The following is a 26771-nucleotide window of genomic DNA, read 5'->3' as shown; positions in this document are numbered from 1 at the left end:
CCCAGATCTCCTGCCTCTGAATCAAGACTCAGGATCCTAAATGGAGAGGCCACCCCCTCACCTAGGTCTCCTGAGTGAGGTAAGAAACTAGCAGGAGTTTGGGCATTTTCTCTGGAATGGCCAAGGAGTGGTCCCCACACTCCACCTGCTTCTGTGTGCCTGCAAAGCCAGGAAAATCAATTCACCTTTCTCTCCCCCTCCCCCATTCTCTTTTCTTTCTTTCATCCCTGACTTGCAATATGTAATTGCAGTGTATTCACATGGGCCTACATGTCTGTAAAGTTTGCAAACGTGACACTTTTTAGCCTCATTTGGCTCAGTCTCTTTCTGTTCTGATTCCCCCCCTTCCTACCTCCTATCCAATTGAGTGATGTTGGAATGGCCATATTTTGGGGGAAATTGATTTGGGTATGCACTTAGCTTGGGTCTGGGGGTATATATTATGTGACTCGAAGTTTCATCCACGCGTAGTTTAGTTATTCCTGGCTGTCTGAGGGCACAGATGGCTTCCGGGAATATTCCTACCCATGAATGAAGAAGAATGAATCTAACGGGCACAGTGGTGCACACCTGTAATCCCAGCAACTTGAGAGGCCCAGGCAGGAGGACTGAAAGTTCAAGGCCAGCTTGGGAAATTTACTTCGACCCTGTCTTGAAAAATAAAATGTAGCTCAGTGGTAGAGTGCCCCTGGGTTCAATCCCTATTTTAAAAAGAGAAAGAATGAATAAATGAATCCAACAGATTCAGTGGATTTAAAATTTTTGTAATTTAGCATGAAATACCGACATCAACAAAGATCACATACAACTATAATAGGCTGCTGCACTGAGAACATCAAAGCCACGCTGGGTAATGAATGGGGCCTGTGTGAGGTGCATTTAAGAGTAGTTGCCACATGAGAAAACCTAACACACCATACCCTGAATTCTTACTGCTCCTACAAAAGAAACTTGATGAACGTTTTTAGTATCTCCATAGAATAAAGCTTTATGGAATCCCTTGTTGTAGAAAAACACAGGGAACCGGGTGCAGTGGTGCACACCTGTAATCCCAGTGATTTGGGAGGCTGAGGCAAGAGGATCACAAGTTCAAAGTCAGCCTCATCAACTTAGCAAGACCCTAAGCAACTCAGTGAGACCCTGTCTCAAAAGAAAAAAAATAACCAGGTGCAGGGGCGCACGCCTGTAATCCCAGTGGCTGGGGAGACTGAGGCAGGAGGATCAAGCAAGGCACTAAGCAACTCAGTGAGACCCTGTCTCTAACTAAAATACAAAATAGGGCTGGGGATGTGGCTCAGTGGCTGAGTGCCTCTGGGTTCAATCCCTGGTTACTCTCCCTTCCGCCAAAAAGAAAAAAAAAAAAAAGGAAAAAATTAGAAGGGCTGGGAATGTGGCTCAGTGAAAGAGCACCTGTGGCTTCCAGGCCTAATTTCGGTTTGGTAACTGTGCCTTAGGTTTTCAATGAAAGGCACCTCGGCACTGTGTGAGCCTCTAACCCCACAAAGCTAGCTTGGCACGGTGACCAACCTCCCCTGTAGTGGAAACAGGAAGATATGGAAAAGAGACAGGCCTGGGGGCCAGAGCCCCCGGGGTCCAAATCCTGGTCTGCCACGTCCTCACCCTGGGATCCTGGGTAGCTGGCTTCTCTCAGTCTTGGGTTCTTTTCCTATGAAGTGGGGACAACCCTGTTCCTCACAGCAGGTTGTGAGATCGTGTGTCTATTTTTTTTTTTTAAAGAGAGAGAGAGAGAGAGAATTTTTAATATTTATTTTTTAGTTCTCGGCGGACACAACATCTCTGTTTGTATGTGGTGCTGAGGATCGAACCCGGGCCGCACGCATGCCAGGCGAGCGCGCTACCGCTTGAGCCACATCCCCAGCCCAGAGATCGTGTGTCTAAAGAGCCCGAAGGCCAGCGGCCCTTCGCACCTGCCGGTCCTCGTTCCCCTTGCCCCATCTTTTCCTGATGTGCACCCCACATGCAGCTTCTGCACCTTGGGAGGCCACACTCAGTCGGGGCGTGTTCTCCCTCTACCTCCACCCTTCCTCACAGAGTGGGTGCCAGAGCCTGCAGCCCACGGCCCAATCCTGCCTTTCTGTGAATCACAATGACTGGCGCACAGTCTCCGCTGGTCATGCAGGCGGCTGGCTGCAGGATGGGGCACCAGAAAGGGGGTCTTCCAAAGCAGCCCCTCTCTCTGGGGGCCACCTGACTGGAATTCTATGGGGCAGGAGGGACTTCCCATGTGGTACATAGCCATCAGCATCACAGTCTATCACTGAAGGCCACCCAGGTCCTCAGGGGAAGGATGACTTCTGGGGGCAGAGAAGTGGCAGGGCATGGGGTCCCCTACAGCTGCTTGGCCCCAACCCCACCTCCAAGGAAGAGGGGGACCCAAGAGGACCCCAGGAGGCATCTGTCCAGAATGAGGGAGGGGCCGTGGTCTCTCTGGCCTCTGTCCTGGTTAGATCCCAGCTGGACACCAGGGATGGCAGGCAGGTGACCAGCCCCGTTCCTGGTCCCCAAGCAGCCTAGGGTCCTGCCCCGCCCTCTGGTCCTTCTTTGGTGCTGGGGATGGAACTCAGGGCCTTATGCATTCTGGGCAAGAGCTCTGCACGGAGCTGTACCCACAGCCCCTTGGTGCTGCCTGTTGCCACCCCTCCCCAACCCCTCCCTCACACCCCTTCCTTCCCCCTTGGTTTCTGCCCCTGTGTCCTGGGCAGGACTCAGCAACATCTGTAGGTGGGGAGGCCACGACCCGGCAGGGAGGGTGAGAGAGGCTCAGGAGCAGCGTCTTGGTGCTCAGCCCAGGGCTGGCCACAGGGTGCCCCTTTAACACCACAGGGAAAGCCGATCTGAGGCCCACGCTCTCCTGTGCAGGGCTGGCTTCGCGCTTTCAGACTCAGACACTCACTGTGACCAGAGGCCTCCTTAGCGCTTATTGCTTTAGCTAGAATCCCCCGAGGTGCACTCCCCCTCTGCGTTAAGGGAATGTGCTCCTCTGGGGACTCTTCTCCCTGTAACTCATTCATTCAGTGAGACATGCTTGAGCCCGGGCACCTGCAAAGTTGGAGGAGCTGTCACCCAGGAAGGGGGCTTCGGGGAGAGGAGGCTACAGAGAGCTCATGGTAGCCGGGCGGGCGGACATCCCGAAGGCTGCCACAGGACAGCACTTGGGAGCCAGTCGCAGCTGAGCTGGATTCAGGGGCTGTGACCTGCGGGAAGCACCGTGGCACTGAGAGCCAAAGGGCTGGGCACAGCGCTGGGCGCAGCGGATTTTTTCCTTCCTCTTTTCCTATCCCGATGGACCATGGTCATTGTCGCTCGGCGTGTCCCTTGGAGACTCCGGCTCCTCGAAAGACCATGGCATCTCTTCAGCCTGCAGAGCATTTTCTAGAGAATGAGATCTCCGGTCCCATGAGTGCAGGGAGTCTCCAGCTTCCAAATGAGCTCTCCTCTGGAGAAGGCCCTTCCTCTCAGAAATCATGTCGTGGAAGGTGCCGGGCTGCCCGGAGCGGCCAGGAAGCTGCTCGGCTCAGAGCGCTGCGAATCTCTGTGTGTGAAATGAAGGCAGGAGAAATCGATGCGAAGCTGCAGTACCAGTAATTTTTGAGCAGAAACAATAAATGGTTTTCTCCATCTGACTGTGGATCTGGGAGGAGGCAGTCTTCATCAGAGGCTCAGGGGAGGAGGGGCTGCCCGCTGGCTCCCGGGGCTCGCTCAGCCTCTCACTGCTCCTCTGGAGCTTCGAAGGAGGCTTGAGACCGCCCTGGCCTGAGATACTGTGGCAGGCTAAGCCTCAGGCTCCCAGGCAGGGCCTGGCACAGAGAGTCCCTTGCAGAGGTTGGTTAATGAGCAAACAAGTGACCCGAAGTTCCTTGTGGATCCCTGAAGGGAGTATCAGGACCCCTGCAGGGAGTACAGGTGCTGGCCCGAGTTCCTGGCCATCTTGGGATCCAAGGCCTTGTGACTTTGACCCAAGTCATGTCATTAGCCTCCCCCGCCCTGGGGGGTGGCGGAGCAGGCCCAGCCACAGCCCAGTGGAAGAAAAACTGAGCGGCCGAGAGGGGAGGGGAGGAGGGCCCTCCCGAGGCAGGAGGATGAGGTGCAGGCAGTCCCCAGGCTGCTGCTGCTGCCAGTCCCTGCACCCCACCTGCCTTGGCAAATGGGGTGGTACCTGGAGGGCCCCCTTGCCTTCCCCTCCTCCCAGGCCACCCTTCTCGTAAGGATTCCTGCCACTCGGTCAACACCACACTTTCTGGTCTACGCCCCCTGCATCTCTCCTTGCTGGACTCTGGGTTGTTCTCTGTGACTTGTCCTCCTGCCCCCTCCTAAAGAGACTTGCACCAGGAACAGGCTGACTAAGATCAAGGCGGAACATTCTCTTTCTATCGAGAACTTTTTCTTTTTCCCCTTCAGAACTAGAGATTGCACCCGGGGACCTGAGCATGATGGGCGGGTGCTCTACAACTGAGCTACAACTCCAGTCCCTGTAAAATCTTTTATTTTGAGACAGGGTCTTGCTAACCTGCCAAGACTGGCCTTCAACTTGTAATCCTCCTGCCTCAGCCTCTCGAGTGCCTGGGATCGCCGGTTGGGCCATCATGTCTGGCAAATACCTTGTTCTCATCAACTGCTTTCACCTCTGTGACTTCAACTCTTACAAGGTGACATTTTGCCCCGTGTTTCATTGGTAGGTAAATGACCCCCTGGAGGCTGGGAGACAAGGCCGGTTGCAAACCTCAGTGGGCATCCTCTGAATTCTAGCTCTACCTGGTACACCTGCTGACCTTCCCAGGGAGGAGCGGGGGGGGGGGGGGGGGCAGGCAGGACCATCCTGTTCAAGATTCAGGAGGGCTTGGGACAGGTTCTTCAGTGTGAGGACAGGATCTTAAAATGCAGGCTCCTGACAGCACCCCCAAGCCTAGTGGAGTGGAATCTCTGAGGTGGAGTCAGGAATCTGCAGTTAGTCACTGTCCCCAGCCAAGCACACCCTCCGTCCCAAGGAACCAGAGAACCCTGGCTGACAAGCATAAGCCAGCCTCAGAGGAGGCTAATTATTTCCTTAATTGGCTGAGCCCGCCCTGGGGAATCCTGCCCAGAAAGTCCCCAATTGTGCCCACAAAGGACGGGCCTGGATTGCTTGGCGGCTGGTAACTGGCTCCGATGGCGGGTCTGCTGGAAGAGATCACGAGGTGCTCCCCACAGAGGAGGGTACGTGAGGGAGCTAGAGGCTGGCAGTGCCAGGGAAGTGTGTCAGACGTTGGAGGGGCCACCTGCCACCACCCTGTGCCCCGCAGCCCCCCTCCCATGCACATTCCGGGCCTGCCTGGCCGTCCCCAGCTGCACGGCCCTGTCCTGATGCCATTCAAGCCCTGGGCCTGACCTGCAGGGTGGGGACCTTGGCCACCCAGAACCCCTAGAGGGGGAGGAAGGAACAAGTGCAGGAAATTTCTGGTGAGGGCATTCCCATGTCAACCACCAGGTGGCGACATCGGCACAAGACAACCCCGGGGCTGCCCAGCTGGCCAGGAGGAGGTGGGGGCACAAGGGCAGGACTTGTGGCTCTGGCACGGTCTCCTTGGGGTCCTCCAGCAATTGGCCTCTCCACTGGCGCTCATCTTTTCCAGGACACACCTATGTTAAGGGCCCGAATCCCGCAAAGTGTATGGTGCCCATGGAATGAGTGTTGACAAGGGGCCACCTCAGGAGTTTGTGTCCAGATGGTCAGGATGGACATTAGTGTGGCCAGGTTGGGGGCGGGGCAATAGCAGCCCTAGAGGCCAAAGGCTTGTCTAACTGCCGGCTGGTGTCTGTGGGGAAACCCTGGACTCTGGTCCCGGGCGGGCCTCTGATCGCTGGCCTCCAGTGTCCTTTGCTGTACTCCTGTCCATCACTAAGTCTGTGAACCAGGGCTGTGATGCCAGCCCTGACTGAGAATCGTGAGCTGCAGGGGCACACAGTGGGCAGCACAGTCGCAGGAGCCAGGGTCCCTATCCTGCTGTGTCCTCCTTGGGCAAGTGGCTGTGTTCTCTGAACTTCAGTCTCCTTTTCTGTCAGTCAGGGGCAATGACAACACCTTCCACCCAAGGTTTCTGTGAGGACGTGACAGCTCTTAGAACTCCTCTGACATGAAATGACGCCCAAGAAACAGCCAGAAGTACAGGGCAGCCTGATCTGAGGAGGACTCGGGGATTGGCCAGGCCGGGCTTCCTGCCCAGGGCAGGAACCTCCCATCCGTGTGCAGGGCAACGGCCTCCAGCAAGGTTTGCTTGCCTCTAGTGACAGAGAGCTCACCCCCTCCCAAGAAAGGAGGTTACCCACTGTCAGTGGGCTCAGCTTAGATTGGTGTCCTTCCCTGGAGTCACAGCTGGTTCTCCGCCTTGTCTGTGGCCTAGTGTTTGGCTCAGGAGAGTCAGGACCACCCACCTGCAGGCAGCTGGGTGGGGCAAGAGGGAGTCTCCCGGAGGACAGGGGGGGCTGCCTTCTCCATTCTAGGGCACTTGGGAGGGAAGGAACCAGGATGTACCCTGGAGGGCTCCGCAGAGAGACCCCAGGACCTGAGGAAAGGATCCCTCTGTCTCGGTCACCAGGCCAGTGCGCAGGTCTTTCTGATGGCCTCTGGGGCTGTGTCTGGGAGGGGAAGGAGGTGACTTCGGAAGCCAAGCCGGGAGGGAGGGCCCAGCCCCCACTTCTGCTTCCTGTGCACCTGAAGAGGAAGCTCCGGGAGCCCAGCCCCGGCGGGGCCTCTGCCGCCCTCTCTCAGGCATTTGGAAAACATGTGTGGGTGGCCTCGGTTTCCCTCCAGAGGTGGCTGTTCTGTACCCCGCCACTGGCACACAGAAGGCGCCCCCACAAATGAACGTCCCTGGAGCTAAGCCGAACACGGAGAGGCCAACAGTCGTGGTCCTGTGTGAAGAGTCTCAGTCTTCGTGTAGAGGAGGCCGCTGGGGACTTCAGGAGGACACCCGCGTTCCCCCCATTCCCACTCCACTTCCTTCTCCTTCAGGGCTGCCACCTCCTCCACGCAGCCCCCCTGGGCCCCTCTCCCCCTTGCCCTGGATCATTCCCTCTTTCCCCGTGTCCCTCGGTGTCCTGTGTATCCCTCTCCCGCTGAGCGGGACCAAAGTGGTGGTTAACAATGAGTTTATCCTGTGCCTCGTCTTCCTCACGGGTAAAACAGAAGAGACTGGAGTGCCTACTCGGGACTGCAGCGAGGGCTCAGTTGATCAAGAGATGGAAAGTGCTTGAACAAGCCGGCTCGGTGGAGCATGTCCGTAATCCCAGTCGTTTGAGAGGCTGAGGCAGGAGGATCATGAGTTCAAAGCCAGCCTCAGCAACTTAGCAAGGCCCTAGGCAACTCAGTGAGACCCTGTCTCTAAATAAAATATCGGGCTGGGGATGTGGCTCAGCAGTAGAGCACTTGCCTGGCACGTGTGAGGCACTGGGTTCGATTCACAGAACCACATAAAAATCCATAAAATAAAGGTCCATTGACAGCTAAAAAATATTAAAAATTAAAAATAAAATAAAATATTAAAAAAAGGGCTGGGGGGGGCTGGGGTTGTGGCTCAGTGGAAGAGCGCTCACCTAGCTCATGTAAGGCACCAGGTTTGATCCTCAGTACCACAAAAAAATAAATAAAATAAAGGTGGGGGTGCTGGGATGTGGCTCCATGGTTAAGCACATCTGGGTTCAATCCCTGGTACCAAAACAAAACAAAACAAAACAAAAGTGCTTGAGCAGTATGTGGCATGTAGATGCTGTCCCCAGTTGCCCTCCATTACTAAATTGGGCTGGGATCATCTCTGTCCCCTCTAGACACGGGTTCCTCCATGCTAGGGCCTTTCCTTTGTGCATCCTGCTGGGAGGCCAGTGCTGTGCCCAGTGTGAAGGACAGACAACTGGACCCCAGCCAGCAGTGGAGAGGTGCTGTTCGTGACCTCGCCTACTCTGGGACAGCGTGGCGCGGGGCTGCGCCACCTCGGTTGCCCGCTGGGGATCCACACAGCCGGTTTCTCTCTCTGCTCCTCCTCAGCTTCTGGGCCTCTAACCTGCATATTCACAGCTCTGCGAGGTCACGGGGAAGAGAGGAGACGAAGCTGGCCCAGCCTGTCCCTGCTTGGCAGCCCTTGGGTAAGAGACGATGGGAAGTTGAGTTTCTGTTGTGCCAAGGTTTGTTTCCGTTATCCTGGTTCCTGTGGCCGACCAGGGGACCCGAGGCCCTGGCCCACAGCCTGGGCTAGTTGGGGCTCCTTTCCTAGGCCAGCCCCAGCCATTCTCCAAGAGGCCCTGTGGCTGCGGAGTGGCTCAGAAACTCAGGACTTGAGCCTCCCCTCTGCAGGTGTATTCGTGCTCTGTCGCCCATGGCCTGCCTGCTGGTGTGGGCCTCCTCCTGCCCCACCTGGAGGCCAGCCAGCCCCTCACGGCCAGGCGGGAGCCTCCTGTGTGCCCGCGCCGGACAGGCAGCCCCTTCACTGCAAGCCGGGGAGGGAGACGCTTCCCCGCATCTTATGCTCAGTCATCCGTGCAAAGCCGTCACCAGTATGAAGACACATGGGAGGTGAAGGAGGTGGGACCCAGGTGCCGAGGAGGTCAAGGTCCCCAGGAGCTCGGCTGACCAGGCTGCCGCGTGTCCTTCTGGGAGGCAGAGCCCTCCAGCACGACAGGCAGGTGCAGCAAGCTGGCACCTGGGCAGGTGCCGGGGCGCTGCCAGTGTCAGAGGAGCAGGGTTCTGTGTTCATGCAGCCTGGCACTCGGCCACCTCCCGGTGCCAAGTTGTAACGAGACTCGCAGAGGCACAGACCGGTGCCTTTAAAACGCTCCCTCTGCACCGCGGCATTAACATGACGTCTATCACCATGGCATCGAGGTGCTTAGACAACCTGCTCCCCCCAGGAGCTGGGGAGCAGCAGGAAGCAGATTATCTGTGTCTCGCTGTGACACACACGATCATGTATCACCGTGATGGATCAACAGTCAATACCGCCGGGTCCCGGCCCGCCCTCGTGCGCTGGAACGTCTCGCATTCATCCGTCTTCCTCTCCTGGGGGTGGCCCTGCTCCTGCCTGCCATCCTCCCGTGCTCTTGGCCTTGGAGGGAAGCACCTTTGGGCTGTCATGGTTCATGTGCAAAGTGGCCACGGGGGACGCATGGGGGCAAAGCCCTGGCAGGGCCCTGCTGTGACATCCTGGGGGCTGCAGCCAGGAGACCCAGCTGTGTTCAGGGGCAGCGGGGGTGGAGGAGGCCCCGGCACCTCGCAGCCTGGCCTTGGATTCCGGCCCCTCCGTCTGCCATGGTCTTGGGCAACTTGCTTCAGCTCCTCGTGGACAGTCTCCTTTGTGCAGCTGAGAACAGCCTCTTCTCAGGGGGTCGGTGGGCGCGGATGGAGGTGAGCCCCGGCGGGTGGCACAGTGCACTCGGAGGCCAACTTCATCCCACCCACGCACCCCACCCTGGGTCGCTTCCCTCTGCCACTCCAGATGCCCACCCCATCCAGCCCAGCAGTGGCTCCAGGGTGCCAAGGGGGCAGGCCTCCCAGTCTTCTGGGGGAGGGGACCCAGGCAGCAACCTTTCTCTGTGTGCGGGCACCGCCAAGCCAGGCCAGAGCTGCAGTGGGCTGCGGTGGGGAAGCGGTGGGGAAGCAGCGGGGAGTCTCACGGTGGGGGGATGGAGTGAAGCCGCGGGGAGGTGTCCCCTGGCCTCTGCCAGAGGCCCCAGAGGCCCTCCCTGGGCTAAGGACGGCAGCCTGTCTTTCAGCCCCAGCAGATGCTGGGCCTTGTCCACAGCTGAGAACGTGGGGCTGTCCCCTAACCCTTGCAGCCTGCCCCTCCTCCACCAGCCCCCTATCTCCCCAACCACTCACACCCCCACCAAAAAAGCCCACTCCTCGGTAGCACATTATCAAGATTCCCGGATTCAAAGGGGAAGTTCTTGTGGACGTGCTTGTGGTTGTTTGAAAAGTGTTTCAGAAATGAGGTGCTACCCCGGACCTGAGGTCACCCACGGAAACCCGGTTCCCTCCTCTCTATGGCCCCCACTGTCCCCTGGCCAGGGCCCCGCTGGGAGGGGTTGAGGAGGGCGGAAGCCTCCTGGGGAGGCCTGAGTCCCCGCCCCAGCTCTGCTCCTGCCTGTGTGGCCTGGACAAGCCCAGTCCCAGACTTCCCATCTGTCGCCACCCCCACTGTTAGAGAGGAAATTCGGGTGATGGCCAGGGGTAGCCAAGGGCGGCCTTGAGGAAGCAGAAGGGTGATCAGGGAGGAGCTTGTGGAACCGTGGCTGCCGCTGTGGGCTGTGCCCTCCTGGGAACTAAAGAGGAAGGAGGGACATTGACCAAGGAAGCCCGGGATGCAAAGCCGGCTTCTGTGGTGGCAGGCCGCGGCGGGCCCCCTGCACCCTCCTGGCTGCCCCATGGCTTCCCGGATCCTGGGGTGGCTCCTGGTGCCCTGGACCTTGCAGCTGGCAGGTACCGTCTGTCTCCTCTCATCGCCCTCCTGTTGGTGACAACAGCACAGCGGGTTCATCCAGCCGGCGCGCTGGCTCCCCGGGACCCATCTCTGGGGATTCGCCGGTTGCTGTTTGCACATGGCAGGCTTCACAGGGGACCCTTCAGGGACCTAGAAGATGTCTAGCTAATGCCTTGCCAAGGTGGCTTTTGGAGGGTGGGGAACAGCACTGTCCCCCTTGTTGCTGTGTTAACAGCCCCCTCCTAGCATAGCAAGGCCTGCTGGCCTTAAACAAGGAGGGTGGGCGATGGGTGTCAGGGTGGGGCCTGGGGCCTGGGGAGGGACAGCCTCCAGCCTCAGGACTGTCATGTGGCTGTTGGGTTGGACCTGGCAAGCAGCCCGAGCCTGCCTGGTCTGTCGCTGACATTGATTAGCCAGGGAGAGAAGGGGAGGCCAGCTGCCAGCCGCCCAGAGCACGGCACCCTGGGGTACAAAATTGTCACTGTGACCGGAGAGAGTGGCCCCTCCCACTTCTTGTAATACAACCCAAAGCCAAGTGTTTTACAACAGGCGTTTGCTTCTCCCGGGGCCACTGCTGCTGCCCCTTCCTGGTCCCAGGCTCCCCCAGAAGTTGGGTGGCCTGGATCCAAACCAGGCGTTAGGGTGGGTTCCCTGGGGGTCGTTCGCCCAGGCGGCGGGGGTCTTCCCGGAGTGTCCTCTCCAGGGCAGCCTCCCTGGGTCCCTCAGGCTCCCTGTGGCTTCCTGGCAGCACTGAGGAACTTCTGCCAGATTTCCTCGGGTCCTTCTTTGGCCTGGGCACAGCTGGCCCGTTGCCCACGGTGGTCACCCTTCTGTGAAGGTCAGGGGCAGTTTCCTCTGTATCCGCTTCAATTTTTCTGAGGCTTCCGGGAGCGAGCGTTTATACCACGATCATCTGAGGGTCAGAATTCGCCTCTCCCAGGCCCTCAACAGGCGGCACCCGTCCACCCTCACCACACCCTGGAGGGTACTTAGTGTCCTCCCCAGCACCATTTCAAAGACAGGGAAATGGAGGTCCAGGAGGCAGTGACCTTTGCCCAGGGCCTAGATGCAAGCAGAGGTCGGGCTCTGACCCCAGTCACTTCAGCCCCAGCCAGGACCACTGGCCATGGGCTCTGGGGCTCCCCCCAACATATTGCAAAGAACATTCTCCATCCCCAAAATTATAATTTATCCTGAGGAGGCCAGGGCTGACCTGTGTGTCTCTACAGTAGACTGGGCCCAGCCTGCAACCTGTGCGTCCCACGTGGCCCCACACACCAGATGGGTGCCAAGAGGACCAGCGTGGGGACCGCTGCTTGTTGGTGACAAGGCTTTCCAACTCCCACTTGGTCCTCTTCATTTCCCCCAGTCCCCATCATGTTCCCTTTGCGTGGTCCCCTGCCCTGAAAGACACCTGGCACACGCTGTCACTGAGTCCCGAGGCTTCGCCAGGCGCTGGGGCCGCAGCTGCCTCTGCGGAGAAGCTCTTTGGTAACAGTGGGAACCAAAGCAGACCTTATGCCCAGGATTGCAACAAACGCTGCACCGCGAGAAACTCTGCCTGCTCTTTCACAAGAGGGGAAGGTCCCCGGAACCCACTGGGGCAGCTCACGGCACCCTGCTTCATCTATCAGCCGCCCCAGGCCCTTCCTCCACACTCCTGTCTCAGGCTTCTGCCTGAGGCTGACAGCAGGAATCCTGCCCCCTCCTCCAACCCTCCCCAGTGCCCACACAGACGGGCCTGCACCCCTCACTGTCCACCCCTCACTGCGTCCTGCCGGAGGGGGCACTGTGCCTGACCGGAGGGAGCGTGGTCAGTGTCCTCACTGAGGTCCAGGCTCAGGATGCAGGGTTCAGTTGCTAAGGCCGGCCTCCAGCTCAAAGTCCTCCTGCCTCCTTCTCCTGAGTCTCTGGGATCATGATCTGGGCAGGATCTGGGGTTAAGAGCATGAGCCAGGGACATTCAGCCTGAGTTCAGTCTAAGCCGTACCTCTTGCCCTGGGACTCTGAGTAGGTTACTTAATGTCATTGTGCCTTGATTGGCTCATCTGTTGAATGGGTACAATAATCAGACCAAGCCTGCTGTTTGAGACATCAGTATCGTCAGCTGCCTGCCAGCCTGGCACAGCCAATGGAGACTCAGGACATCTTGGAGAGCCCACAGACTCCTGCCTGGTGGTCTCCAGCCTACCCTGGCATGGCCCTCCTCCTCCTCCTTCTCCTGGGTGAGCTGGGACTCGGGTCTGTGACCCTCGGGCCTCTTCAGCCCTCTGTGAGTTCTGTGTCTCTCAAAAACTCTGGCAGCCACAGGCCATCTGGTTTCACGGGCAACTGCTCCCCCCAGAAGGGATCTACCTGAGCCAGAGGCCCAGCTTCTCACCCTTTTCTGCCAGGCCTCAGAGACCCCCAAGGACTTTGGGGCCAGACAGACCTGAGTTCAGAGCCTTCTCTTCATCTCTTGACTGCTGTGTCACCTCAAACAATTTGCTTAACCTTTCTGGTCCTCGGTGTCTTCAACAAATATCGGTTCCTTTTCTTCTTGGCCTTTCCAGAACTCTGGGCTATATTTATTTATCAAATATCCATTGAGGAGGACCAGTTCAAGGTGCTGGAGGGGCCAGCGGAGAACAAGCCACAGGCCTCACTCTCAGCCAGGTGGAAACTGTGAGCATCAACCCTGAGAACGACCCTGGGTGGAATTCGCCTGAGGGGGTTTGCCTCTGTGGCAGCCCCTTTGTTGTCTGAAAGGTAGACGATGCTCTGCCTTTTACAGGCCAGGGCTTCCTGCCTCCCTTCTTGCCGCTGGCCTCCTCACTGCTGGCCTCTGCTTTTATCTTTGTCTAATCCCAATAAAGAGCTTGGGAAGCAGAGGCGGGCGGCGGACCGCAGGGCCCTGCTGGAGCGCGGCCAGGGAGCGCTGGGAAGGCCTCTGGCTGGAGGGGCACCGGTGGCAGGCCCAGCGTGAACAAAGGCAGGGAGGCCAGAAGGCAGAGCCAGGGGAGGACCGTCTGACTGGAGAGTCTCTTGGCAGAGCAGTGGGAGGCCACATGGTTTCCAAGCAGATTACAGACGCCCGTCAGGTGGGGTTCAGATGCTGTCCCCGCAGCGCCTGTCCTCGTTGCTTTCTGCGTTGTGATTGTGAAATATGAAACACACACAGAAAAGTCCTGTGCTGAATATGAACACTTCACAGTCCTGTGTGACTACAAGGAGGTCAGAAAGAGAACAGTCCAGGTCATTCCAGAATGTTCCAGAACATTCCTCCAAAGACACCCTCTTGAGGTGGTACCTGCCCTCAGAGGCACCAGCCTCCTGACTCTTGGGGCATTTCTTTATAGCTTTTCTGTAGTGCATGTCCCTAAGCCACAGGGAGGAGTTGGCCTTTCATGTGAGTGTGTGATGCTAGGGATGAGGTGAGCACGGGTCTCACGGGTGCAAGGCAGGCCCTCTACCACTGAGTCAGGCCCCCAGCCTCGTGTGCTGGTTTGAACTTTGCGTATCTAGGAGCACTGCGTGTATACTCTGGTGATGCGCCTCTTGGTTCCACATTTATGCTTTTTAAGGTACATCTAGTTGATGGTACGGCTGACGTTTGTTTTCAAGGCTGCAGAGCAGACATAGCAAACCATGGCCTGTGGCTAAGTCCAGCCCGTTGCCTCTCCTGAGTTGTGGGTGGCTTTTTAAATATTTTTAAATAATTGAAAAAAATCAAAAGATGAATATTTGATGGTGTGAAATTCTACAAAATTCAAATAAAGTTTTATTGGAACATGGCCACCCTCATTTGTACCTAGGTCACCCAGGGCTGCCGCTGTGGTATGGTGACGGTTGAGTAGTTGTGGTGCAAGTGACATGGTCCTCAAAGCCTGCAATGTTTGCTACCTGGCCCTGTTCAGAAAACGGCTTTGGACTCTCGACCCGGAGTATCCTGCCCAGTAAATATACGGCCATTCCCCCAGTAATCCTGGCATCCCAGGGCTGCCAGTCCAGGGCTATGGACACACGTGTGTGGTCTGCACGTGTGTGCGTGTTGGGTGACTCCAGGGTGTTTCCAGTGTAGCTGCTCCTCCTGTGTGGACAAGAGCGTCCCTGGGGCGGGGATTCTGTGGACTCCAGCCTTGTGCCTGGCTCCAGCTGATGCCCAGGACAGAGTAACAAGAGTTACACAGTCAGACAGCCCCAGGAGGCACCCTGAGCAGGGCCCAAGTGCGATGCTCTGGGGGATTGGCAGGGTGTGCCCTCCAGCCAAACTCCTCAGGGTCCAGCAGCTGGCCCTGCCACCCCCTCCTCTAGGCTCAGGATCCTCACAGGTCAAAGGTCTGCCCATGGCCTCCCCACACCTCCTAAGGTGCCAGTGACCACTGTCCCTGGACACACCCAGGCTGTATCTAGATGGCTTCAGAACAGGAGGTACTGAGGGCCAGGCCAGGCCTGAGTCTAACCTCTGAGGTCGAGTTTAGCACAGAGCTAGGCACAGACCAGGGGCTGCAGGTCCAGGGCTAGAGGGTCCCTGGCCAGGTACATTAGGGGAAAAGACAGGTCTAGGTGATCATTTGGGTGAGGGGGGGGGGGTCCCTATCCACTCTGGATCTCAGACTCCTTTCTGACTTGGACACAATACAAACTTCCTTGGGTATTGTAAGCATATATAAATTTTAATTTTGGGGGGTGCTGGTGACTGAACCCAGGCCCTTGCTCACAGGAGGCAAGTGCACTGAGCCGCCCCAGCCCCTGCCCTGCGTGTCTTGTGCGGGAGAGTAGTCACGGCGTCTGGATAAACGTGGGTCTAGAAACAAGATCTGACATTTCCCCTGTTCCTGGTGGACCTAGGTGAGGCCCTGGAGCGTGGGAATCTGGCCAGTGGACACTGGGTGAGGCTGAAGCCAGAGGAAAGGGAGGGGGTCTCCAGGTGAGCCTGGGGCAGAGGGACAGAAGCTGGATTATCCTCACTGTCCTCAGATGAGGACAGCCTGAACGTCTGGATGTGAGTCCTAGGAGACCTTGGCCAAGTCACCTGGCTACTCTGAACCTCCTTTGCCCACACTGTTGAGGTCCCCACATCTTCTCATGCAGGCCTCTTGCCAGCACAAGAAGGCATATCCAGCACCACTCATGGCCTCAGGGACCAGCACCTGTGACCCTCGGGGGGTCTTGAGGCCTCAGCTGTGGGTGCAGGGTTCCAGGGCAGGGCGAGTGGTGGGACTTGGTGCTCACCTCTCCAGGGCAGGTGAGTGTGTGTCCTGCCAACCTGGCTCCTTGGACCCCAGCAAGTGCCCCCTGCCACCCACTCCTCTGGGCCTGGGGCTCAGGATCCTCAGAGGTCAAGGATCTGACCATGGCCTCCCCACACCTCCTACAGGTTCCAGTGATGCACTGTCCCTGGACACACCAGACTGTGCCTAGATGTTGCCAGAACAGGAGGTCCTGAGGGCTGGGACGGGCCTGAGTCTAATCTCTGAGGCTGAGTCCAGCACAGGGCCAGGCACAGACTGGGCCGCAGGTCTAAGGCTGGAAGGCCCCTGGCCAGCTGTGCTGTGGGGAGTCTTGGCTGGGACTTGGGAACTCCTGGCTTCTGAGGGTCTGTTGATGAGTCACGGTGCCTCGGGGCTTCATTCTAGGGCTGGGGGTTGTGCAGGGTGCCTGGAAGAGCCAAGAGAGGTGGCCTAGTGGGCCTGGCTGGGACTTGCTCTCCTGCCCAAGGACTGTGTATGATGGCTCAAAAGAGGGGGCCCAGAGCCAGAGCCTTGGGGACTCAGGGTCAGGCACTGCTGCCACTGAAGGGCTACAGGAAGGGGGACGCTGAGCTGAGGCAGGGGTGCCTCCCACCAGGTGGGCCAATCCTCACACAGTCGGGGAGGACCTGGGCTGCAGTGCTGGTCACAGGGTTGACAGGCACATTTCTGAAGACCACTTGGCAGCACATCAAATTTAAAACATGTGAATCCTTTAATCAGCAATACCCTTCTCGGCCCTTGTCCTAAGCAGCCAGGGGACCAGCAGACAGTAGGTCCACAAAGCACCCCAAAGCCAGTGGAGAGCATCCTGTGGTCAGCCTGGGGGTAGGGTAGGGGTGTTGGCAGATTGGGAATGAGGTGTACAGCCTCACTGCCACCAGCCGCCCCTTGTCAACCCGGCTGTCCTTTCCTCCTGGGCAGCTCCCTACGCCAGGCCGGCTCTTTAGTGGCCGGCTGACCCCCCTCCCTGGAGAAGCCAGCCACGTCCCGCCCTGAGCCTTTGTTCTACTGCTCCCTTGGCCTGGAAAGTGTCCTGTCACCTGGTGACCTCTAAGGTCTCTGTCAAGGTGTCGCATAGGCTACCGTCTCTGTGGTGTCCCCTGGCCCTTCTCCCAGCCCCTGACAAACCTGATCTCCACTCCTTTGCTGCTTCCCCACGGTGTTCACCTGTGGCTCTCAGAGGTGCCTGGGGAGTGACAGAGGCCACCAGGGGCAGGTGAGGCTGTGGGCCGAGCCAAGGATCATGCACCCAACCCCAGGGATGGGCCGTGTAAGGAAAGCCAGAGATGCCGCGGAGCCCCACGGGGCAGGGGTCTGCTGGCCTCCTTGGTGGCAGCGGAGGCAGCCAGTGGAAAGCATCCTGTGGTCAGCCCGGGGGGTAGGGTAGGGGGTTGGCAGGTTGGGGACGAGGTAGGAGGGAGAGTTTGTGCCCAGGCTGCAGGATCCTGGGGAGCGGCTGGGATTGAGACATCCTAGGACCGAGAGGCACAGGCGCAGGGAGTAGAGGAGACAGAGCGGCTCTCTGTAGCATTTCTCCTGTTCTTTTTCTAAAATGCAAAGACTGTCACACCACCTCCCAGAGGAAAATCCCTCTTCCGAGGCTCCACCAGATTCCCAGGACGCCCACCTCCCACCTCTCCAGCACCTCCTCGCCCTGCCCCCAGCCACAACACCTTCTCTCAGCTACCTGCTCTGCAGATCCCAACTCCCTGCCCTGTGTTGAGACTTCCAGAAGCTTCACCCAAGAGCTTTCTGGTGCCGAAAGTTCTGCTCCATGCCCCTCCCCCACCTGGCTGCCTCCCTACTCTTTCTTCCTTCAAAGTTCAGCGTGGTAAAGAGATGGGAAAGAAAGACATCAAATGTGCACAGCCGCTCCGTCGGGGGGGGGGGGTGGTGAGCTGCAGACAAGCCCACCTTTCTTCTGATCCTTCCCTGTGGTTTCCAGAATGTCTGCGGTGAGCCTGTTTCACTCTTGTAGGGGAAGGGGACAGGGTGGGAGGTGGGATGGACTGAAGAATTGTAATTAAAAAACAGAAACCAATGATCCAGTCCAAGGCCTCCTCCCCAGGAAGCCCCTTCCTGCTCCCAGCCTGATAGGGGTCCCCCCGGGGCTTCTGCAGCCCTAGGGGCTTCCCTTTATCCCAGAATGTTCCAGTTCCATCAGTCAAGTCCTTCCCAGGGGTGGGACTGTGGGTGGGCACCCATTCCCTGAAGGGTGCACCCAAGGGAGTCTGTTCCATGTCAGCTGCCCTCATTCAGAGACAAGAAGCAGAGCCCTGCCCCCAGCCCTCTGGAGCGCAGAGGTGGGCACAGAGACACAGTCCCTGCCGGGCCCAGGCCACCCTCTCAGAGCTCACCTCCCAAGACGACTGGAGGGGAGGTGGCGACAGTAAATCCCCACTTGGCACCTGTGGAGTTTATACAGGACCAGACCTTTGACAGTCCACACGTGGTTTGTGTCCCCTTGTGGCCACCTTGCGCCATGGGTTCCAGAGCTGGAGGTACAAGAGTGGGACCCAGCGCCTCTGTGCGAAGGACCCAAGCCAGCTACATCTGTATGCCGCGCTGTGATTCAGAGGTGTTGAAAGATGTGACAGCCAGTCTGAGGGCGCCTTTCGGAGGCCACTGGTGCTAAACCCTGTAAGACACACTCCATTCAAAGGTCGCTTGCCCCTCCTGCGCCAGTAACTTGGCCATGTGCCCACATTTGAGGCCCGTGTCCTGAACAGCCTGCGGGGGTTTCTGTGGCATCCTGGGACTCGGGCTCGGGCACATGGCAGCAGCTCTGGATAAACCAGGAGCCTGGTCGGTGTCCTCCCAGGGGCCCTTCAGAAGGGCTTTTTTAAAAGCCCCGCTTCAAGAGATGCCAAAATTAAATTGGAGGGCAAACACGAGGCCTAAAATACAAACCGTGGGAACGGCTTTCTTCTGTAGCTGGGGAATCAAAGTGTTTTCCTTTAAAATCGACCTGGGTCGGGATGGATCCCTTTGATCAGCACGTCTGGGCCCTGCTGCCCTGCTCCGTACTGTAGAAGGGATTGCGGTCCAGGAAGAGGGGAGCTGGCCGGGAGCTGCTGGATTTGAGGAGCTTGCCAAGGAGGCCAGGGCAGCTGGGACGGAGGAGGAGGGGGAGAGCTGGGCGAGATCCTGGGCCACGGGGTGTTCCTTAAGTGCTTATTGAGCATGTTCAGTTACCTGTACCCAGCGACTCAGGTGTGCATTCCTCTGCAGCAAGGTGAGGGCACCACCTGGCCCTCTAGGGACAGTCTATCTGCTCCTGCTCTGAGAGTCACGGGCTGTACTTGAGCCAGGGTGACAGTAGCAACCCCCTAATGCTGCAGGCTTTGTTCCGAGTACCGCTGTCCCCAAACACCTGCATGTTGCCAGCCATGTCTGCCTATGAGATGACCCACATTCAGGGAAATGACCTCTGAATGTTTAATTCTCTTTCAGGGAGGTATTTCTTTTTTCTTTTCTTCATTTGAGAAGTCTTCGTTCTGTCTGCTTGGAGATTTTAAACACTGTAGCCCAGAGCAGTGGAGAGGTGTGTGGGGTGACAGGCTCAGAGAGACCAGCCTAAAATCCCATCTCCACTGCTTGCCAGCCGCCCGGGCAAACCTCATCCCTGGTCTGAGCCTCAGTTTCCTCATCCAGAAAAGGGGACCGTGCCCAGGGGAAGTTAGCTCTCCTCATCACGTGGCCTCAGAATGAAGCTGGAGAGTGTGCTCTGTGCTTGGGAGCCAGGCACCCAGGAGTGGCGCAGGGAGCCTCCCCTGGAGATGGAGATGGCCTCAAAGAGGGGACCTGGGAGAATGTTCCCAGCAGCAGGAATAGCTTGAGTAAGTGAGGGACAGCGGGCAGCTGGGCAGGGCTGTGCGGGGCCTGGGAGCCGTGGACTGGATCCTCTGGCCCAGGGACTTTCTGATTTTTCCAACAGTGGCCCAAAGTTGAGAGAAGTGTGTTTTAGCGTGATCCTGTCTGAACCCAGTTGTATGAATATAACTGAAACCAGAAGGTCACAAACGGCGATCTTGCTATGCTTGAAATGCTCCATGTTCAATTTTTTTTTTTTTTAATTGCTTGTCTTGACCCTGTAAATTGGTTTCAGACTCCTTTCTGGGTCTCCTCCAGCAGGGAGCCGCTGCCGGTTCCAGCAGGGCAGGAGGACGAGGGATGTGTGGACCTCTCCCAGAAGCTCAGAGCCCGGCACAGAGGGCTGCCTGGGCCCGGGGCTGGGTGGGGCCCCGAGGAAGGAGGTGTCGTGCCAGGGCGGGAGGTCAGATCCTGAGCAGGGGTGACCAGAGGAAAGCTGGTGCAGACGGCCACACACGGGTGGGGGGAGTGGTCAGGTTCCTTGATTGTGCATCCTGGAACTCACCAGGGACTCACCCGGGCCCTAGCAGTCAGGGGCGTGCCCACAGGGGTGGGGGGGGGCTCCACCCAGCTCTCAGGCAGCAGTTCAAGGAGCCTCAGATTCCTAAGGAGAGCCGGAAAAGGAAGAACCCGGCAGCAGCGGGTGGTAGATGGTCTTCCCACCACGCAGAGCAGGTGGGGACCAGAAGGAGGGGCAGGGGAGGGGGCTCTGCTGCTGGGGCTACACTGCAGCGGGGGTGGGGTGGGGGGAGCCGGGGTCACACCCAGGGTTGGTCAGACAGGGCCAGTGGTGGCAGAGACAGGCCCCTAGGGCTTCTGTCCTGCCGATGTCGTGGGCCACTTGGGTCACTTGGGCAGACAGGGCAAGACAACTTCTGCAGAGAGCACTCCTCCAACGTCCCCGCCTCCTCCCTGTCTGCTGAGGGGAGGCCTCCTGGCAGGCACGTGAGTTCCTGGTCCCAGTGAATCCCACAGGAACCCCCTAAGGATGCCATTGTTCCTCTCCCTGTGTTGCAGGGAGACACCAAAGCTCAGAGAGGTAAAGGCTATGCCCAAGGCTGCACAGCCTTTTAGTGGAAGAGCGAGGACCGAAATCTGCGTCTGTTGCCTCCGGGACCTGGGCTTTCTGTGCCTCTTCTGTCCCCGCCCCCATTTCTGGCCCAGCTCCAGGCTTCCTCTCAGCCTCTCCCGAGCCTTGGAAAATTGCAGAGAATTGCGGGGTAGAGGAGGTGTCACCCCTGAGAACTCCTGAAATGTGGGCTGGGCAGGTTTAGCAGTGGCCTGGGCTCCCCGCCGGGGCACCTCTGCTTGCAGCCGGGTGGGGGTGAAGTGGGGGAGGAAGGATTGAGGCCAAGCAGGACTAGGGCAGGGTGGTGGCCCTGCGGAGGGTAGGCCCCTGAAGGCACCATGACACAAGCATTTGCTAGCCCTGTCTCTATTTGGCTCTGTCCCCAGCCTCCCCCTGCCCCTGGCTCCCAAGGCCCTCACCCACAGGGTGCCTCCTCCCCTCTCTGCCCTGTGCCACCCGTCCACCTCTCGCAGGCTGCGGGACTCCCTCAGAACAGCTCCCCTGCACCTGACCTTCAAGTCGCTCCCCGTTTCCTTTCCCTACTTGGGCTCTGGAAGGAGCAGCCGGCAGGGGTGCTGTCCTCACTCCCCGCCCCGCCCCCTCCGGGCCCAGTGCCTGCCAATCTCGGACCCCTCCAGACAAGACTGTGGGTGGAGGTTCCTCCCAGTGTCTACCCCTGCACCACGTCTACCAGCCCACTGCTCCCAAGAGCCCGCAGGGCCTGGAGGATGATCAGAAAAACACCGTGGAGTCACTCCTGGGCCCTTTAGACCCTCCATATGGGAAGAATTGTCCCAGTGGGGCTCAGTGGCCCCAGTCACTCTGAACAAGTCGCAGTCCTCTGGCCCCTTAGAGTCAAGGCTAAGTCCTAGTTCTGCAAACCTTCAACTCTGTAATAGACAAAACTCTGACTTGATGACCCTTGACACGTTCCCCGGCCCCCTGGGGCCTGTGTGAAAGTGGGACCAGGCCCCTCCTGTCTCTTGCCACTCAGACCCCTCCTCATGGTCCTCTGGGCGGAGGCAGGGAGGGCAGAGGAGCGCTGTGGGGACAGTGTCCTTCCTCACCAGGTGTTGGGAACAGAGTGCTGCTGTGCTCTGGAAACCTGCAGTATTGGGGTGGTCTCCGGGGGCACTTTCATGGACCACTCAGGGACCCCTGGGTGTGTTAGCACGGCCCAGCGGCTCTCCCTCCCTCCCTGGCTCTCCCAGTCCTCCGGGGTGTGTGTCCCTCCAGGCAGCTGCGTGAGTGGTGTCTCAGAGGACGCCGAGCCAGCTCACTGTCCCTGGCCCACGTTGTCCCATGAGGGACCCACTGGCTTTGCTAGGACAAGGGAAAAAGATCCATGAGACATAATCCAGAGGTGTAATTCCACCAGGCCTTGGGCTCTCGCAGTCGCCTCTCAGCCATCGACTATGCAAACTTAGGAATTCTGCCTAGAGTCTGACAAACCCATCTGGTGGCTACTGTGCCTGGTGCTGCCGGGCGCACACCTGCCCTCAGCCTGTCGCGCCCCCACGTGGCTCTGTCTCTGACTGCTGCTCCCAGCCTGGGTTCTCCCTCGGCACAGACAGCCCCGAGGAAAGCCCAGCTCCATCACTCCTGCATTCTGTAACTCTGGGCCTCTGAGACCATCTGTTTCTGTTTCTCTCCCCGTGGAGTGGGGTTGCAATTGTTGTCTCAAAGGACAAATTGTGGTGGTGTCTGATTGACACAGGGCCTGTGTCGTACCCGGCCAGATCATGCTCTTTCCCTGCTGACTGTGTGCTCCTGTTTCCAGGCCATGAAGGCCCTCCTGATGCCCAGGTCACCAACAGGCCCCTCCCCACCCCTGACAGACCACCGGTCCTCCTGCCCTGGCTCCATCTGCTCCACGTCAGCCTCGCCTGTCACTCGGGGCTGTTGCAGGATCAGGGAGCCCCCCAGGCCCAGGACGGGACCCACCTGATTAGCGAAAGGCATAAAGACGTGATAACTGAACAGCATTCGTGGACGTGGAAGTAAATGACCGTGGGCCTCCCTGCCGTACTGACCTCAACTGGCCCATTGGAACAGGGGGGTTGGATCCCCACAGCCCAAACCCCAGGGGCCTCTGGGGCTCAGGTTCAGGAGAAGTGTGGGAGCTGGGCAGCTGCCGTGGGCCGGGATGGGTGCTGAGGCCCAGCAAAGGAGCAGAGCAGGCGATCATGGGGAGGTCAGGGCCTCAGGGTCCCCCAGCCCTGTGCCCCTGGGTGGGCCTGATGTCTGAGGATGGGCTGAGCTTACTCATGGAGCCCTGCAGGCCGCCTCCTCTCTCTACTTTCTGGAGAGATGGTAGTTTCATCAGAGGCCCGAGGGTCTCGTTCCCAAGCCTCTGCTCCCTGCAGCTGACCAGGGCCAGGGCTGGCACTTTCAAGATCCTAACCTCTGACCTTACAATAACGAACCACAGGAGACTGTGGAACCATGGGTGTCTATTTTTACAGAATCCCAGGATTCACGAAGATCAGCCTCATTGCAGTACAGGTCCCCTCGTTTTCCAGGAGGGGACCTCAAATAGGGAGAATTTTTCAAGACAACGTCTTCCTGCAGGACAGATTGGAAGGGGCTGGAGCTGGCAGGAGGTCCCCGCTCCCCCAGTCCTGGGTGGTCTCTTAATGCACTGGAGGAGGAGCAGGTCCCAGCAGAAGAGAGGTCTCAGTGAGCTCCCTGGGGGGCATTTCCTTGGTGGCTTTGATTGGGTTGTAATCCCAACTCCTCGTGAGGAAACCCTGGACCAGCTGGGCCCGCTGCCCTCACTCCTGAGCCGAGTCTGGGGCCTGAGGTCATGTGAGCAATGGAGGCCATTATGGGGCCACAGGAAGAGTGAGAGCTCAGAGCCAGAAGGGGCTTGTGCCTGGGGCTTGCTGGGCGGAGTGAAGACGCCGTGTCCTTCATGGATCACCCTACCCTCTGGTCCTCCCAGCATCCAGGGGACCCCAGAGGGTCCCAGCCCCTGCCCCTTCTTCCCTGCCTGCTGCCTCTCAGACAACCTCTGTTCTGAAGCAAGGTTCCTTGTTTTATGACAAAACAAATACGTTGATTTTGCAAAACTGTAACCTGCCCCCGAGTCCAGGAATACAAAGGACCCTGCAACACCCCTCCTGACCTGCTCACCAGGGGAGCCCAGGGGCAGCCACAGGGGTCCCTGCCCCGGAGGGGGCCCGCTGCCTGCTCAGTGGCTACTGCCACAGTGAGCGCTGTCATGTTAATCATCACAAAGTGACTCAAAGTGACAGTGGACACCTGGTGGGTTCTCTGGAACCGAGTCTTCAGATCTTTGGGGGCAGGGGGTATCTATCTAATGCTCAACAGGAAACCCCAAATATCAACACATCCAGAGCTACATGGGCATGGAGAGCCATCTTCATCCCGCCCGGGGTCTCCTGGAAGGCCTGGCTTCCCCCAGGGACCTGGGCTGAGCTGCAGGGACCTGAGAAGAGAGGCCTGGCCTCAGGCCAGCCTCCTCCACCAGCAGGAGGCCCACGCCTCACTTTCTCCAGCAAAATAAATCTCCTGGCTCCCTCTGAGCATCTCACACGCACGATCTTCTCCCGATTAACAAGGCGGCCTGCGTGTTCTCGGCTGCTCGCTGCCGACCCCAATTTAAAACTGTCTGTTCCTCAGCTGCCGGACAGGAAGGCCCCGGGAGAGGGAGTGCTGAGCCCGGCCGCGCGCCTGGGTGTCAGCGGCATCTCAGAGGCCCGCAGGAGGGGTTAGGACCCCAGCCAGGCCGGCCGTCGCATCGCTTCGGGGGTCTTTGATTTTTTCCTGAGAGCTCTGCTGTGCGGGAGGGGGAGGGGCAGCAGCTGTGGAACTGACTGCCACCAGCGCTGAGCGCCATGGTCACGGCTGGAGCGGCCACACGTGGAGCACTCTGCTTGTTGGAAACGGCTCCCCTCTGGGGTCTCACTTGTTATACTCCACAGCAACTTGACAAATCAAGCTGTGATTCTGGGAAAGGTTTGTCTCCTCGGCTGCCTGGCCACCTGCCTCGTCCTCTGGCACCGAGAGGTGTGGGAGGACCTGCTCCCGCTCCAAGCTCGGCCAGGAAACTCTGGGGTTCATTGCATTTTCCTGCCTCTTTGCTCCTCATTCTCCAGCTGTGCTTTTATTCAGCGCAGCCTCTTGGCCTTTGCGGGGGGGGGGGGGGGGGGGGCAAGGGATTGGGAGCACAGCCCTGGTGAGGGATCGGGAGCTAGTGACTTGACCTTTCTGACCCTCAGTCTCTTCCTCTGCCAAACAGGGCTCTTGCCTGGCCTCGGGGTGTATCAGGAGAGGTGTAGTTGTGTGGGTTGCGCTCAGCACCACATCTGTGCATGGTGAGGGCACGGGAGGAGTGAGGTGGAGGTAGCCTCATGTGACCTGTCTCCTGTTGCTTCTCCTGCAGGAGGGCAGTCGGTGACCCACACTGGCCTCCCCATTGTGGCCTCCCTGGCCAACTCAGCCGTCTCCTTCACCTGCAAAATCACCTACCAGTACACCCCCAAATTCCAGCCCTTCACTGTCAGCTACTTCCACGTGGATCTCCAGGGCAGGACCAGCAGGAAGCAGCCCACCAGCTGCCGACCCGCCTCGGGCACCGAGAACCAGACCTACACGCTGGACTGCAGAGTCACCCTCAGGCTGCCCAACGCCTCTGCCACAGGCTCCTACTACTGCTGCCTCCTCTGGCCGAGCTCCACGGTCACCGTCACTGGCAACAGCACCTTCATCCTGGTCAGAGGTGAAGCCCCTCTTGCCTCCTCCAGGGTGAGGGCTGCTGGGGTCCCTGGCAGAGCTGGGGGCCCAGGATGTGAAGGGGGGAGCTGGCGGCCTTGACCTTCAGCGTTGGCAAAGCAGAACAGAGCATCCCCAGAGAGCCCCCTGCCCGAAGGTGTAGAAAGGGGCTGGGGAGGGGCTGGGCTGTGGCTCTGCCTCTAGCCACCTCTGGCAGGTGACCTAAGAGAGGTCATTGGCCTTTTGGTCTCAGTGTCCCATGAGCACTACGGGGGAGGGGGAGGGGGTCTCTGCAGAATCAGGTGTGTGGATGTATGTAAGATCATCTTTCTGGGAACAAATTCCTAGTTTTGATCACATTCTTAAAGACGTGAGACCCCTGAAAGTTAAGAACAAGCCTATCACCAAAGCCATATTCTCTGGCCTCCTCTGTGATTCCCACTGAAAGGGGCTGGACACTTTCCCACTGAGCCGCATCCCCAGCCCTTTTTATTTTTTATTGTGAGACAGGGTCTCACTAACTTGTGGAGGCTGGCCTCAAATTTGTGATCCTCCTGCCTCGGCCTCCCAAGTTGTTGGATTACAGGCCCGTGTCACTGCACCCAGTCTGTCAAGGACTTTGGTGAGGCCCAGTGAGGCCCTGCACCAACGGGCCAGTGTCGGGCAATAGGAGGAACTTTGATAAATAGCAATGATGCGCCTGCCCCTTGGGTGGCACTCTGTTTTTGCCAACCAGATAAAGAGAAGGAGCAAGAGAAGGAGAGATGGATGGGGGCTTGGGAGCGGCCCTGTGAGTCCCCCCAGCCCCCTGTCAGCCCCAGTACCAGCCTGTCTCCAACCCTTACCACACCCATCCTCGTTATCACCATTTTAAATAGAGAAAAGGGGAGCCCCTAAAAGACAATGTGACTCACCCTGGGTCCCACAGGCAGCCCCCCGGGGATCCGGTTCACCAAGGCAGGTCCTAAAGAAGCAAAGGACATGTCCTTATCTTTCAAGAAAACCGAGGCAGGCCACTTACCCATGAGGCTCAGCAAAGCGAGCCTGAGACGAGGACCTGGGGGCCTTGTGGGGAGGGTCCCTGGTGAAGGAGAGTGTAGGGCTGTGGGGCCGGGGTTGGTGAGGCTGGGCCCTGGCTCCTCCTGGGGACTAACCCTCCGCTCTCCTGCCCTTCCTCCTAGACACAGGGTACCAGGACCCCCCGCAGAGCGTCCAGAAGCCCCTGCTCTTTAGCTTCACCGGCCTCCTGACTGCCCTGGGCGTGCTGGGCACAGCTCTGCTGCTCTGGAAAAAGGTACGGGACGGACACACAGCAGAAGCACACAGGGTGGGCAGGGCGCTGGCCTCCCCCATGCCTCTGTTTCTCCAGTGGGGCTGCAAGGGGAATGCAGG

The 26771-nt window shown here is 58.5% G+C and overlaps 2 protein-coding genes across 5 annotated transcripts in view; both read left to right on the top strand.

The window, feature by feature from the left end:
- CYB5R3 (cytochrome b5 reductase 3) overlaps positions 1-19426 on the top strand; it is a 191657-nt gene extending 172231 nt beyond the window's left edge. Inside the window, exons 9-11 of one of the 3 annotated variants that reach the window (XM_081309557.1) lie at positions 8039-8136; positions 17261-17655; positions 19154-19295. In XM_081309557.1, coding sequence (XP_081165683.1) covers positions 8039-8136; positions 17261-17655; positions 19154-19280 — 620 coding nt within the window. In that variant the 3' untranslated portion in view covers positions 19281-19295. Of the gene's footprint in view, positions 1-8038; positions 8137-17260; positions 17656-18193; positions 18351-19153 lie in introns of those variants that run through there. The other 2 variants (XM_081309556.1, XM_081309558.1) reach the window with 2 other exon arrangements.
- Positions 9111-26771, top strand: part of NFAM1 (NFAT activating protein with ITAM motif 1) — a 31730-nt gene continuing 14069 nt past the window's right edge. The window contains exons 1-3 of one of the 2 annotated variants that reach the window (XM_081309560.1): positions 9111-10465; positions 25051-25386; positions 26561-26673. In XM_081309560.1, the coding sequence (XP_081165686.1) occupies positions 10348-10465; positions 25051-25386; positions 26561-26673 (567 nt within the window). In that variant the 5' untranslated portion in view covers positions 9111-10347. The remainder of the gene's footprint in view (positions 10466-25050; positions 25387-26560; positions 26674-26771) is intronic. The other variant, XM_081309561.1, reaches the window with a different exon arrangement.

This window comes from Spermophilus citellus, assembly GCF_964194105.1.
Source record: "Spermophilus citellus genome assembly, chromosome: 10".
NCBI lineage: Eukaryota > Metazoa > Chordata > Mammalia > Rodentia > Sciuridae > Spermophilus > Spermophilus citellus.
Note: the sequence above shows the minus strand (reverse complement) of the source record. Positions and strands in the feature narration are given on the sequence as shown.